At 42.1% G+C, this 13,105-nt stretch overlaps 2 protein-coding genes across 3 annotated transcripts in view; one reads left to right on the top strand and one right to left on the bottom strand.

The window, feature by feature from the left end:
• The window catches only part of LOC109421733 (inverted formin-2), a 303,562-nt gene that overhangs the window by 118,431 nt on the left and 172,026 nt on the right, over positions 1-13,105 (top strand). The window lies entirely within an intron of this gene.
• LOC134284115 (uncharacterized) overlaps positions 1-13,105 on the bottom strand; it is a 34,877-nt gene that overhangs the window by 17,932 nt on the left and 3,840 nt on the right. Inside the window, exon 2 of the mRNA XM_062842420.1 lies at positions 1-13,105. This exon is cut by the window's left edge and continues 17,932 nt beyond it. Coding sequence (XP_062698404.1) covers positions 10,662-13,094 — 2,433 coding nt within the window. The 5' untranslated portion in view covers positions 13,095-13,105 and the 3' untranslated portion in view covers positions 1-10,661.

Raw genomic sequence — 13,105 nt, 5'->3', positions numbered from 1 at the left:
AGATTGTACGAAACTCATTTTTTTTTAAATTTGTATTCGTTGTAGTCATTGTCTGTGCTATGAAAAGTTACGTTACCTAGCCTAACCCACCCACATCCGCGAACTTTTGTGAAACCTGAAGCCCTTCCGAAATGCCTTTGAGATATTTCAGGATTACTAAAGTTCCCTACAACTAAGAGCTTCTAGTTTTGATGAACGACAAAACCGATGACGTGAAGGATGTGTTTACGAATGACTTGACAATACCAATGGAAAATTCCCAATACACAACGTTAAGATTGTCATCGGTGAAGTCAACGCGCAAGACGGGAAAGATGACCTTCACTATTGACAACGGCCGACAGTGATGCGACTCAACTTCTTTAGTTTTACACGAAACCTCAAAAAACGGTCAATTCCAGGGATGTTTTGGAAACCTGATTCCTCCGGAAAACACGAAAATTACCTGTTGTTTCAGGAGCCTACCTTTGCCGATACATCAAACTACATGATTTTGCAAAAGAAGGACACTGGAAGCTATTTAGGTACTATTTAGCCTCACCCAGTGGTATTTTGGATAACTTTATCATTGCTCCTGTGGTTCCTACAGAGATTTTCTTAACCTTTTTTCTAGGAATTCCTCCAAAAAATCCTGTTAGTTGGCCTCCAGTAATATCTCCGAGGATTCCTCCAGAAATTGAAACTATGATTTCTCCAGGGATTTTATCAAAAATAGCTCTAGAGTTTTTTCTGCGATTACTAAAATTCCAAGATAAATCCATGGAGAATGATATCCTTCACAAATGCCTTCAGAGCTGTTTCCTCCAGGAATTCCTTCGAAAATTCTTGCTGTAGTTCCTTCAGGGGTTTTTCCAATTGTTCCTTCAGGAATTCCTCTCTATTTTTTTTTTTCCTAAAATGCCCGCTGGAATTCTTTCGGAAATTCTTCTTAGGACTCCTCAGGGAAAATCTTCATGGATTCCTCCAGGAATACTTGCTAGGATTCCTCTAGCTAGTCCTCCTATGATTCCTTCAGAGCTGTTTCCTCCAGGAATTCCTTCGAAAATTCTCGCTTCAGTTCCTTCAGCGATTTTTCCAATTGTTCCTTCAGGAATTCCTCTCTTAATTTTTCTAACAATGCCCGCTGGAATTCTTTCGGAAATTCTTCTTGGTACTCCTCAGGGAAAATCTTCATGGATTCCTCCAGGAATATTTGCTAGAATTCCTCCAGCTAGTCCATTCCTTCAGGGATTTCTTCAAGGATTCTTCTTAAAATTCTTCCAGGTATTTCTCCTATAATCCCTCTGGAATCGTTGCTGGAATTCTGCTAAAAACTTCTGGCGGGAACCCCCAGGAATTTTTGCTAAGAATCCTCAAGCCGTTCCCATTGAGAATCTTTCAATAACTCCTGTAGGACGCCCAAGAGAAAATACTGGAACAATATTAGTTGGAAGCGCTTGAAAATCTTTACAAGAATTTCTTGAATTGCTTTGCCGTGATTACTTCAGATCTTTGGATCCCTCTAGGATTCCGTCCTGGGATTCTTACAATAAGTCATTTTGAAGTTCCTCCAGGCCTGTTTGGATTCCGACAAAAATCTCTCCTATCAATCGTCAGGGGTTTTTCATTGATTTCTTCATAAATTTCTTCAGAACTCTTACAAAAATTCCTGCTGCGATTCCTCCTGGGAGTTTTTCGACATAAGCTTCAGGGATGTCTTCTGAAATTTATCTAGCAAATTCTTCTCATAACTCCTCAATGGATTACATGGCCCGCTGGGACTCTCCAAAATTGGGATCTTTCCTATGATTCCTACATGAATTGCTCTGGTGAGTCCTTCTGAGGTTTCTTCACGCATTTCTCCAGATACTAAGGGTGCCGTTATAGTTACGCGTGAGAGTGGGAGTGCGCGTGTGCGAAGCCGTAAAGAAGAATATCAACAACAGCAAATCCACGAAAATCCTTTGGACGCGCACTCTAACTCTCACTTTCACGCGGCACTATGGCAGCGCGGTAAAACAGATCTCTGCTGGGATTTCTCCAGGTATTGTTGCTGTTTTTTTTTTTCAAGCATTTCCATCTTTATCCAGTACTAGCTGTCCCGGCAAACGTCGTTCTGCCTGCCTACTGTGTTTTTTGACATGCAGCTATGTGGAAAAATGGCCCGCAAAATGGAATTACAAACTTTCTCGTTGTCGGTGCGTTACCGGTCGATTTTCCCAATTATTTTTTTTCGTACGAATACGTCAGAGCCCTGTACGAAAGTAACACTAAAGAATGGTGTAGATCCGTTAGCCCGTTCCCGAGCCTATTCGTGACATACAAACACCATTCCATTTTTATTTATATAGATACATTTGCTCCCAGGAATCCTCCAGGAATTCTTGGAGGATGTCCAGCTAGATTTTTTTTGGAAGACTTACTGGATAATATTCGCTAGACACGGTTGTTGATACGTTCGGTCGGTCGCGTTAGTGATGCGCTCGTGAAATGAACCGCGATTTTCTAGTGAAAACGTAGATTTTTGTATCTAAATATTGTTTTTTCAATTGGCCCGAACCATGGTCATTACAAATATTGTGTTTTTAAGTGCTTGTGGCTCTAATGAAGTGAACAAAAACAGTGTCTCCGTAATATTTTCGGCTTGCGATGGGGGACGGCATGTTGTGTTTTTTTCTTCTCGCGTGGTTTGCAGTGATGGTTGTGTGTATGCGTGATCTCTTGCGTTCTGGCATCGCGACGACTCGCCTCAAGAAAAGAGAAGAGTGTATACGTTTTGAATCGTTCTTCGTATGAAACGTAACGCGGTTGATAGTCGCTGTGTGGATGTTTCGATAGTATGCGTGTCGGTCCAGCGACCGTCGGTGGTGGGCGACAATTCTTTGTCGCATGTGATGTCGCAACGCAACGCGTATGTTGTGTAATACATCGGCAATGACAAACGAGATGTGAAGTGACGCATGTAGCATGATTTCAATGCACACAGGGAAAAAGCTTTGGCAAGAAATAAAAAATATAGGTACTGCGAGTTTGGTTATTCTTGAAGCCGCCGTTGAATTCAAATAGCGCCATTTAGATGTTGGGTGCTCTTAATTATTGTTGAAAGCGTGGTATGTTGTGTAATGATTAACCAATTATGCGCTTGGAAGAGATGGAGTGAGGACATCCGGAAGAAGCTGAACTAGACGTCCCAATGATAACAGCATCGCCGTCCCAGATCATTTTTGGTGAGATTGTTCTATGATTCACTAAATACGTGCCAGTTTTAAAGAAATTTCTTTAGAACAGGAAGTGTGTTTGTATTATCATTATCCATTTGATAACGGTAATGCACACATGAGGGGCTTATTGTAAGTGAAAGTGACTTCTGAATGGAGTGTCTCTCCAACCATTCTGAAATGGGTCACTGGATCTGCAATAGAGCTATCACCGTCTAACTCCCGGACCAAAACGACATAAAAATGGCGTTGCAGAATGCTTTCTTCCATAATATCACTGCCGGACAGTGGGTGTTAGATGGAGTACACACACACACACACACTTACTGGATAATATTCGCTAATAATCGGCAATTTTTTTAGTTCTTGTGCTCTGATTCAAACCTACACGGATTAGCGGCAATGTGTGCCTTATTTTATATCAAGCCTTAAAAATGATCGAAATAAACAAATGAAAACATCTCCAATGTAAGATTCAAAAAAATATTGGCAATAATTTGGATATAAAGCACTAGTGTTAGAAGAGTTTTCTTTTTTCTCGCTCATTCTGTTTGATAAACACAAGAAAGAGTGAGATAAAAGAGGGGGCAAGTGCCCCCTCTTTAATCTTTTTCTTTCTCGTGTTTGTTTACGAGAGTGAGTGAGGAAAAAGAAAAAAAACTGCGCACGCTAGCGATATAAGATGCTTTTTCATTAACCTCTCATCTAAGCGTGAGTTGAAGTTGAAGATGAAGGAAATTCAAGGAAATTTCCTTTACGACCGAGAAACGAATCCTTGCTGGGTACCCATGCCTTTACAGCTGTGGCTACAGAATTCCTCTTTCAATTTTCCTAGGTGTACCAAAAATAGTGTAACATTACACCGCAAAAAGTTTTTTACGATCTCTGTCACCCAGTTCAACAAGGATGTCTGTGACCTCTTAGAGTTACCCTTCAGTCTGGAGTAGCGAATGTTTACAGGGTGGCAAGAGTGGAAGAGAAACGAATCTACCACAGCAAGAAGCAGCTGAACGAAGATAGTGTGATTGCTTAAGCACACTAAAGCATGGATGGGAACGATATGCAGAGATTTTAGGCAATTGTCAATAGTGTGCGGCACAAGACTGTGCCAATGCTCGCTGAGTGCAATGACACGGGAAGGCATTAATTGGTGGAAGTCAAGTGAAAGAAGAACTCCGGAAATTTGTTGAATTGTAACAATGAGGGAATACATGCTTTTACTGTGAAGGTTATGCCAAAGCAACCCAGCAAACTTATATTGGTTTCCAGGTAAGCATTCTGGGTATTGAAAGATATTAAATGGCAAGACAAGTTTTTGGTCTTATGTTTCATCCAACTGTAACTGTCTTGTCGGATTGTTACTCGTACATGAGTGATTTGCTTTGTCTAGTTTTGTAACGGACTGTACGCATATGGCGCAAATCTACTTCTAGAAGTGAAAAGTGACCAACTTCCTCAAAAAATTTGGAACTAGGGATTCGCATCCGCACGGACTCCGCCTTGAATTTCAAAGTCTTCCGTAGGCGAGTGATTGCATCATCAATTTCTCCACTTCTCAAAACTGGCCACAATTCTGTGTCTCTGATGTCTTAAAACAAAAGCAGGTACATCAGGGATGCCAGATGATTTTTTCAAAAATCTATATCTAATACAAAATTTGAATGAACAATCTGTATCCCATACACAATCTAAAACAGCTCCTCTCCCGAGCAGAAGGGAATAACAACAACTGAGTAATAAAATCAGTTATTTTCATGTGATTAACATAACAAATTATGTTATAAACTTGACTGTCATAAGTGGCAAAATAACAAAAATCATAGCAAAAACATGTTCCTGGAAGATCAATATAATAACATGCAGTGTTTGGACGAAAAAGTGATCAGTGAACCACTCGGCAGTTTTTCTTCCCTTCTGTTGGTTCTGTTTCAATTACCAAGCGGTGTATGTTCTCTCGTCGAGTCGCATGGTTCACGAAGGAACACAAAGAAGATACTCCGATATAAACAAGCTGCGGCGATGAGCGGGCATCGCTAAGTGTAACACTTACCGATGATCGCTCATCGTTGGCTTGGGGCAACTGTGAATAATCGTTATTTACATCAGTATTTAATGCGTTTTCGCTTTAAAAACGTGAAATACTATTTAATTTAACTGTATTCATGACGTTGCAGGTTGTGTAGTCACAATAAAAAAAGAATTATAGCAATAACATATTCTTACCGAATGCATCGCTTTCATTAGCGTCATCGAGCATCTTCTCTCTTGATTGCGCTCTCGTATCGAACCGGGCAAGAGAATGAACAGCATTTCGGGGAGCGTTCCCGAGCATGTTGGTTCATGAAATGTTACAATCGCGAATGTATCACTTGCTGAGCATGGACCATTCAGTGGTTCGCGATAAAAATCCACACACTGATAACATGTATTGTTAGTTTCGATAACACCATAATAACAATGAATTTGGAAAATATTTTAATAACAAATGTTGTTATTTTAAAGTTATTGATAACAATCTGAAAGCAAAATTAGTTATGATATCAAACTAATAACAAAGTAAATAATAATGCTAGGGTCTTGTACCATTTGGGCAGGTGCACCTAATTTGGACACTTACCGCTATAACTAAATCAATTTTATATCTAATTGGCACACGATGAGTTACGTACACCATCTAACCCTATACAAAAATTTAAATCAATTGGTTTGAAATGTACTTAGTTACAGCATCAAGTGCTCAAATTAGGTACATCTGCCCAAATGGCACGAGACCCTATATGAGTAACTAAAACAAATATCAATAATCCTTGCTAGTTATTATATAAAATTTATTTCAATCAATTTAACAATCAATCAAATCAATTTTAAAACTTGTTATTGTCGTGCTACTGTTAATAAAAAATGTACACTCTCAATAATATTATAATAACTAAATTTGTTCCATAACAAACAACAAAACGAGCTACCGTTGTCAAACAGTTGTTCGCAGACGAAAGCAAGAGCAGATTCAGCAGCTGCCTCTACACTTGATTTGTAGTTTGAATCCGAATTGAAATCGTCCTGATTTGGATTCGAGCTGCTCAGTAGATGTAGAGGCAGAGGCTGAATCTACGGAAGGCATGGTGGTAAGTAAAAAGTGCGTACGAGCAAAAGTGCCGAAAAGTGCTACTTTTCAGCACTCTTAAGAGTGCCGAAAAGTAGTACTTTTCAGCACACTTGCATTAGGGGTGAAAAGTAGGCCATTTCGGCATACTTCAGCCAACTGAAATGTTCCACTTTTCACCACGTAATTACAAAAAATATATTTTATGGGTGTATATCAATAGCTTGATCATAACAAAATAAGATTGTCAAAGAAAACATGTTATGGAAAAGTTATGCCTTGATAAGTTAATAATAACAAAACAAGATATAAAAACAGAATATGTGATTTGACAGTTATTAGTTTGATATTCCCTTCTACTCGGGCTAGCTCACAAATCTGTATTTCATATAAAACAAAATTTGTACGGATGCTCAAAAATCTATATAAGTAATACAGATAAATCTGGCATCCCTGAGGTACACCAACACTTATATACTGAGAATAGCTCCAGGTAGATATACGTTGGTTTCTCCTGTAAGTGTACCTGATCTGGCTGGAGCTTGAGCTTCATTCCCTAATATTAATTCTAGAATTTTGGTTAATAGGTATGTATTTCAAACCAGAAGTCTGTTCAAATCTCCAGATGCTAATATGTGCGCCCCTTCATTACTACGCGACTGGAACACCGACCCGTCTTCTCGGATCGTGCGGAACCCACTTTGCCTTCGCTCTTTGGGTCTGGTTGCGGTGGACGCGCGAACCAAGAATACGCGACGCGTGCACAAGTACAAATGGCACTGCACACCTCTCTTATTCCTTACTGACAATTCCAACAAACAACGCATTTGTAGAGCTACAGCTACTGGGTAATATACTGTACCAACAAAGACAACACCAGCAGCGCCCATGGCGACAGGCGACCGGTCAAAAGTGCGAACAGTTGACAACTTGTCGTTTGGTCCTCCTCGCTGAAGTCGCGCAGGGAGGGCGTGCAATTCTCGTGCCAACTAACTGCACTCACGCACTGGCCTTACATAATATCTACGGAGCAGTGTTGTGCTTTGTGGGCTGTAGATGATGGGGACCTATAGTAGTGGCGCACGTTCGGATAATAAGGGTTGCAAATTTAGGAATACCTATTTGCACACGTGTCTCATTAACGATTGCTGGCGAACGAACATGCGCCAAGTGATTGTCTACCGGGTTTCATGTAGTATTCGATCAAGTTTAGGAAGTCAGTTGGATTCAGCGGGCTGGGGTCTTCCTTAGTTAAGGAAATTTGCATTAATGGTTGGAGGGCTTTTACAGGACTGCTGTTTTTCATACAATCTGTAATTTCAGAATGCTGACTTTCTCAGTCTTGCAAAACGGTTAGTTTTGCTTTGCCCGACGTTTCGGCTTTTTTATTAGGCCTTTTTCAACGGAATAGCTGTCAACTGTTCTTTGTTACATAGGGTATTGCGAGGAACGGTTGACAGCTATCCCCTTGAAAAAGGCCTAATAAAAAAGCCGGAACGTTGGGTAAAGCAGAACTAGCCGTTTTGATTTACCCAAGACTGAGAAAGCCAGCATTCCGGATTCAATATATTCCAGTCGTACTCATCCAGCACAAGCTGTAATTTATTGTCATATTTACATCGGACCTTTAAGATTTAGTATATGATCACAGAATGGCCATCCAATTGAATTTTGTATACGAGTAAGTACATCTGCTCTCCGGGTATCTTTCAGGAATACTTGCAGAAATTTTTCCAGAGATTCCTCTAGGAATTCCTTCAGGGATTCTACCCGGTACTTACTTCAACAAAAATTCTTCCAGTTTGTTCCATGGTTTGTTGAAGGTTTTTTTTTATGAAAGGTGTTCTCCTGGGATTCTTCCAAGATTTTCTTCCGGGATTCCTCCAGGGAATCTTTCATGGATTCCTCATGAGATTCCCGGAGTTTCCGGAGGAATTCTTGGAACAATTGCCAGAAGAACTCCTGTATTAATTTCCGAAAGATTTTCAAGAGTAATTATCGGGGGAATCCGTAGACGAAGTTCTGGAATAATACATAGAAGAATTTCCGGAGGCTTACCTAGAGGTTCCCGGGAAACTTCTGGAAGAATTCCCGTAGAAGTCCTGGAAGAGTTCTTGTCGTAATTCTTGGAGGAATTCCTGGAGAAATTTCCGGAGGAATTCCAGTAGGAATTCCTGCGGAGAAGTTCCCGGAAGAATTTTTAGAGGAGTTCCCGGGAAATTTCTAGAGTTGCTGAAAAAATTCCCGGAAGATCTCTGGAGGATATCCTGAAGGGATCGCCGGAAGAATTCCTGGAGGAATTGTCGGAGGATTTCCTAAAGTGATCCTGGAGTATTTCCTGGGCATGGGCATAATTTTCCCACAATCCCCGGCAAAGCGCCTAGAGAAATCGCCGGAAGAATTCCAGGAGAAGGATTTGTTAAACAATCCTCAGGGGCAAACCTGGCCTGGATGAACTCCTTGAGGTATCCCGGAGAAGTTTGTGGAGAATTCTCAAAGGATTTTCTGGTAACATTTGCCTAGGAAATCCCGAAGGAACTTGCTGCGGAATTCTCAAAGAATTGCCGGAGAAATTCCCGGACTTCGCATATTCCTTGAAGATTTTTTGGATCAATCCACTAAGGGAAAGAATCACCAATGGGATTCCCAAAGGAATCGCAGGAAGGAGTCCTGGAGGAATCGCCGAAGAAATACGTGGAGAAACCCTCGGAGGAATTTTTTTTGGGAATCCTGTCGGGAAAATTTCTCAAGAAATATTTGTAGCAAATTCTGGATGATTGCTGGTAGCATTCGTTAGGGAAACCCGTCACTCAGTTGTATAGCAGTTCTGAAAGAAACCCATGACATTTTATCTTAAAGAAGGGAAAGCATATCAGAGGTTCTTAAGTTTTCCGAGAAGCTTTTTGGAATTTCTTTGAGAAGTCCTGAAACTTTGCACTGAGTTTCCTCCGGAAATTTCTGTTGGGATTCCTTCGGATAGACTTATATATCCGTAAGCATTTCAGTAAAAATGTCTGCAACATTTACTTTAGAAAGCAACAATTTCTTCTGGACGCCCAGGTGAAACCCTATAAGTAGGTCCTTGTGGAATTTAAGATGGACATCCTTTATGAATTTGGGAGGGAATTTGAGTCCCTCAAACTATGTATAGTGGAATACGTGAATGAATAAATAACTAGGGAAACTTTTTGAAGAAGTTCCTGGAAATTATCCTGGCAGAAATTATAAAAAGGCCTTGGAGGGACCGCAGAAATTATGCCAGAATTTTGACGGGAGTATTTTGTTTTAGAAATTCTGTTGGGCTTCTCGAGTGCAAAGGCAGAAAAAAAACGCAAGCTCCTGCGGCGTGATTTCAGAGACGTTGGATTGGGATTCATCTCATTGGGAAACACCTAAGATGGAAACAATCTATCGTGTGATTCCTAATTATTTGTCCGATCTGCAGACACTTCTCTTAGAATTACTCCTAGGACTGCTCCCGGGATTCCTCCAAGGATTTCTATAGATACCGTTTCCGAGTATTCTTCCTGGGATTTTCCTCAGGATTTCTTCAGGAAATTCTCTAGAGATTCTTGCCGGGAACCTTCCAGGGTTTCTGTCAGAGTTATCTCCAGAGATTCCTCGAGAAATTTCTCCAGGGATTTATTTTAGGACTACTCCTAAGACTCGTCCCGGTATTCCTTCAAGAATTTCTATCGGAATTGCTTCCGGGATTCTTCTAGGGTATCTGGCAGAGAGATCTCTAGAGATTTCTAACGCGATTTCTTCAGAAATTCCTCCAAGAATTCATTTCAGGACTCTCACCGGGATTCCTTCAAGAATTTCTATAGTGATTATTTCCGGGATTGTTCCTGGGAGTTTCCCCAGAATTCATCCTAGGGTTCCTTCTGGGACTCCTTTAGGGACTCCTGGGATTCTTCCAGGGTTTTCGACAGAGTTATCTACAGAGATTCCTCCAGATTTTTTTATAGTGATTGTTCCAACGATAGCTAAGGGGTTGGTCTTCACCGGAAGGAATTTCAGATGCGCTGAATGATTAACGCGTAGTTAAATTAAACGAAACACTTTATTCAAAAACTTTACATTTTTCGTCTCCGCGACGACCTTACACCGCGAAGCTTCCTAGTGGACTGTTGCATGTTCATTCATGCCTATCGATCACTTGCCTATTCCGTTTTGAATGGACTGTACGTTTTCTATTCTCCACACTACCTCGTGAGCTTTCATTCTAGGCGCGCAAACTGTCTACACAGAAAAGTTCCTACCTATCACTGCGTTCTATTCTACAGGGCGCCCAAATGTATATCTTTCCGTAATAGTTCATGACGTCATACAATATTCCTTTTTCTTTCGTAACTCATTCATTTCGCGTAAACATTCACCCCCCGTTGAGACCTCTGGCTCAACAAATGTTCGGATCCTTGTAACCACTCCCTTGATCTGTAGTATGTTTTTGTTCTGTCCTTTGCGGTTGCACTAATCATGTTCTTCTTTTTATTCAGATTCACTTCCATCATATCATTGTAATTCTGTTTGCGCTCCTCCGGATTCTTCGATAAGGAAACCAGCCATCCGCCATGCTTCATCGCCATAACGTAAGGATCACCAAGTTGAAACTTTTTGCCGTTGAATGGGAATCGTACTTCGAAGCGGTCTGGTTCATCCCTCGCGTGCGTCTCCCTGTGAGACTGCTCGGCGGCTGCTTCTGCTGCCGACAGTGGTCGATGCTTTTGTTCTTGGCGACTGAACTGGCAAACACGTGTACGCTGTGCACTCCTCTTCATTAGCACTGACCCTCCAGCAACCCAGCCAAGCTCGGTTTCAGCCAACGTAATCGAACTGTTTTGTAGCTTCAAACGCCCACTCCTAACCAAGTCGAAGAATATTTCGTTGCCGATGATCAAATCTACTTCTGCTGCAACATGGAATGATGGATCCGCTAGCTGTATGCCGGTTGGTATCTTCCAGGATCTAGAATCAATCTCAGCCAGTGGAATATTCGCTGAAATTTTGGGTACGACTAAGAAATCCAATTCTCTCGTTGTATACGAGTTGATCCGAGACCGAATTTTTGTCGACACAAGATGTCTTACTTTTGTTTGGATGTCGTTGAGGCCGCTGATTGGGAGGTCGATTCGGCTCATCTTCAGCTTCAATCTATTGGCCAATTTCTCTGTGAGAATATGACTGTCAGAACCCGAATCCAGCAATGCCCGACATTTGACGGTGGATCCTCCATGTCCCACCACCAAGACCTCTGCAGTTGACAGCAGCACCTGCCGTTTTGCCGTTTCTATGCGCACGGTCTGTGCGCTCATTGTAGTTGCACGTGCACCATCTGCTTCCTGCCTATTTGATTCGTTGGCATCTTCCAGCGTGACTGGAAACGAAGACCTGGTTTGTTCGCTGGGGTGCAAAAGACTATGATGCTTCCGACCACAACCTTGGACCTTGCACCCCTGATCGGACTCGCAATCAATGGCCCGATGATTTCTTTTCAAACAGTTGTAGCACAAGCCTACCCTTGCGGCTACAGACTTCCGTTCAACGAAATTCATGTTCTGGAACTTCGAACACTTGTAGATCGAGTGCTCGGCCTGACAGCACGGACACGTTTCTGTAGATGTTTGGATAAAAGACTTCCGTGGATGTGCTGGCACCTTGTGACCAACTACTGCATCACGTTGTCTCGTTTGAACCGTTGGTTGTCCCTTCTGCTGCTGCTCTGAGCGATTCGTTCGCTGCAGAACGCGTCCTCGTTCACGAAGAAACTCTATGAACGTTTCGTATTCTGGTACCTCTCCTTTGGGCACCTTCATCTCCCACTGCTCCTGTGTCACTTTGTCCAACTTTTTGTAGATAACGTTAAGCAAAATCAACTCTCCCAGACCTTCGACAGGAAAGCTGTGACCCTCCAAGGCATCAACATGCTTCGAGCAGGTTTCCACTAGTTCCGAAATCGATTTCGCTTGGTTGTCCTTGCTAACGTTTGCGCAATTCAAAATAGCGTCGATGTGCGCATCCAATATAAGCCGCTTATCCTCATAGGCATCCTCAAGAATCTTCCAGGCCTTCTCGTAGTCGTTGTTGTTCACGACGTCTTGGTCAATTTTGCTCTTCGCATCACCTTCGAGAGAATTACGCAAGTGCAATATCTTCATCGCCGGTGTCTCGTTCTGATATTTCGCCATGATGCTGTTGAAGAGGCTCTTGAAGCTATACCAGTTCTCCGGTGTCCCATCAAATGTTGGAAACGGAGCGTGCAATTGCGGGGCAGCTGCCTGCACGATAATCGGCTGCTGGACACCTGGAATGCTTAAACTGTGTGACGTACCTGGATTTACGCGACCTGCCTCCTGCGCTTGGGCGATTCGTGTTTGCAAATCAACGTAAAGTTCGTTGTGGATGTCCTCGAATACCGCATACTCCTGACGTATTACGGTTCGTTGTTCCTTCGGCAGCAGTGCGGACATTTCGACATGAACCTTATCGAACTCATCCGCGCACCGCCGCAGTGTTTCAAGGTGAAGGCTGAGCAAATGTATGCTGACACCTTCTCGCAATGACTCCTTCATTCGTATCAATTTCTCCGTGATGAGATCACGCCGATCCGTCAACACTTCCAGTTTCGATTCCATCGCTTTCTTCTTCTCAAGAACTTGTTTTGCAATCTTTTGTTCCGCCACCGATGGAACTGGCGGTGCTTCCTCACTTCGCGATCCCGTTAACGCTTCCAAAATATTTCGTTTCGAAATCGTTTTCAACACTCCCCGCGGTGTTTCACTATCGCTCATGTTTGTTCACT

The sequence above is a fragment of the Aedes albopictus genome, chromosome 3 (genome assembly GCF_035046485.1).
Source record: "Aedes albopictus strain Foshan chromosome 3, AalbF5, whole genome shotgun sequence".
Lineage (NCBI taxonomy): Eukaryota > Metazoa > Arthropoda > Insecta > Diptera > Culicidae > Aedes > Aedes albopictus.
This window is presented reverse-complemented; position numbering and strand designations above follow the sequence as displayed.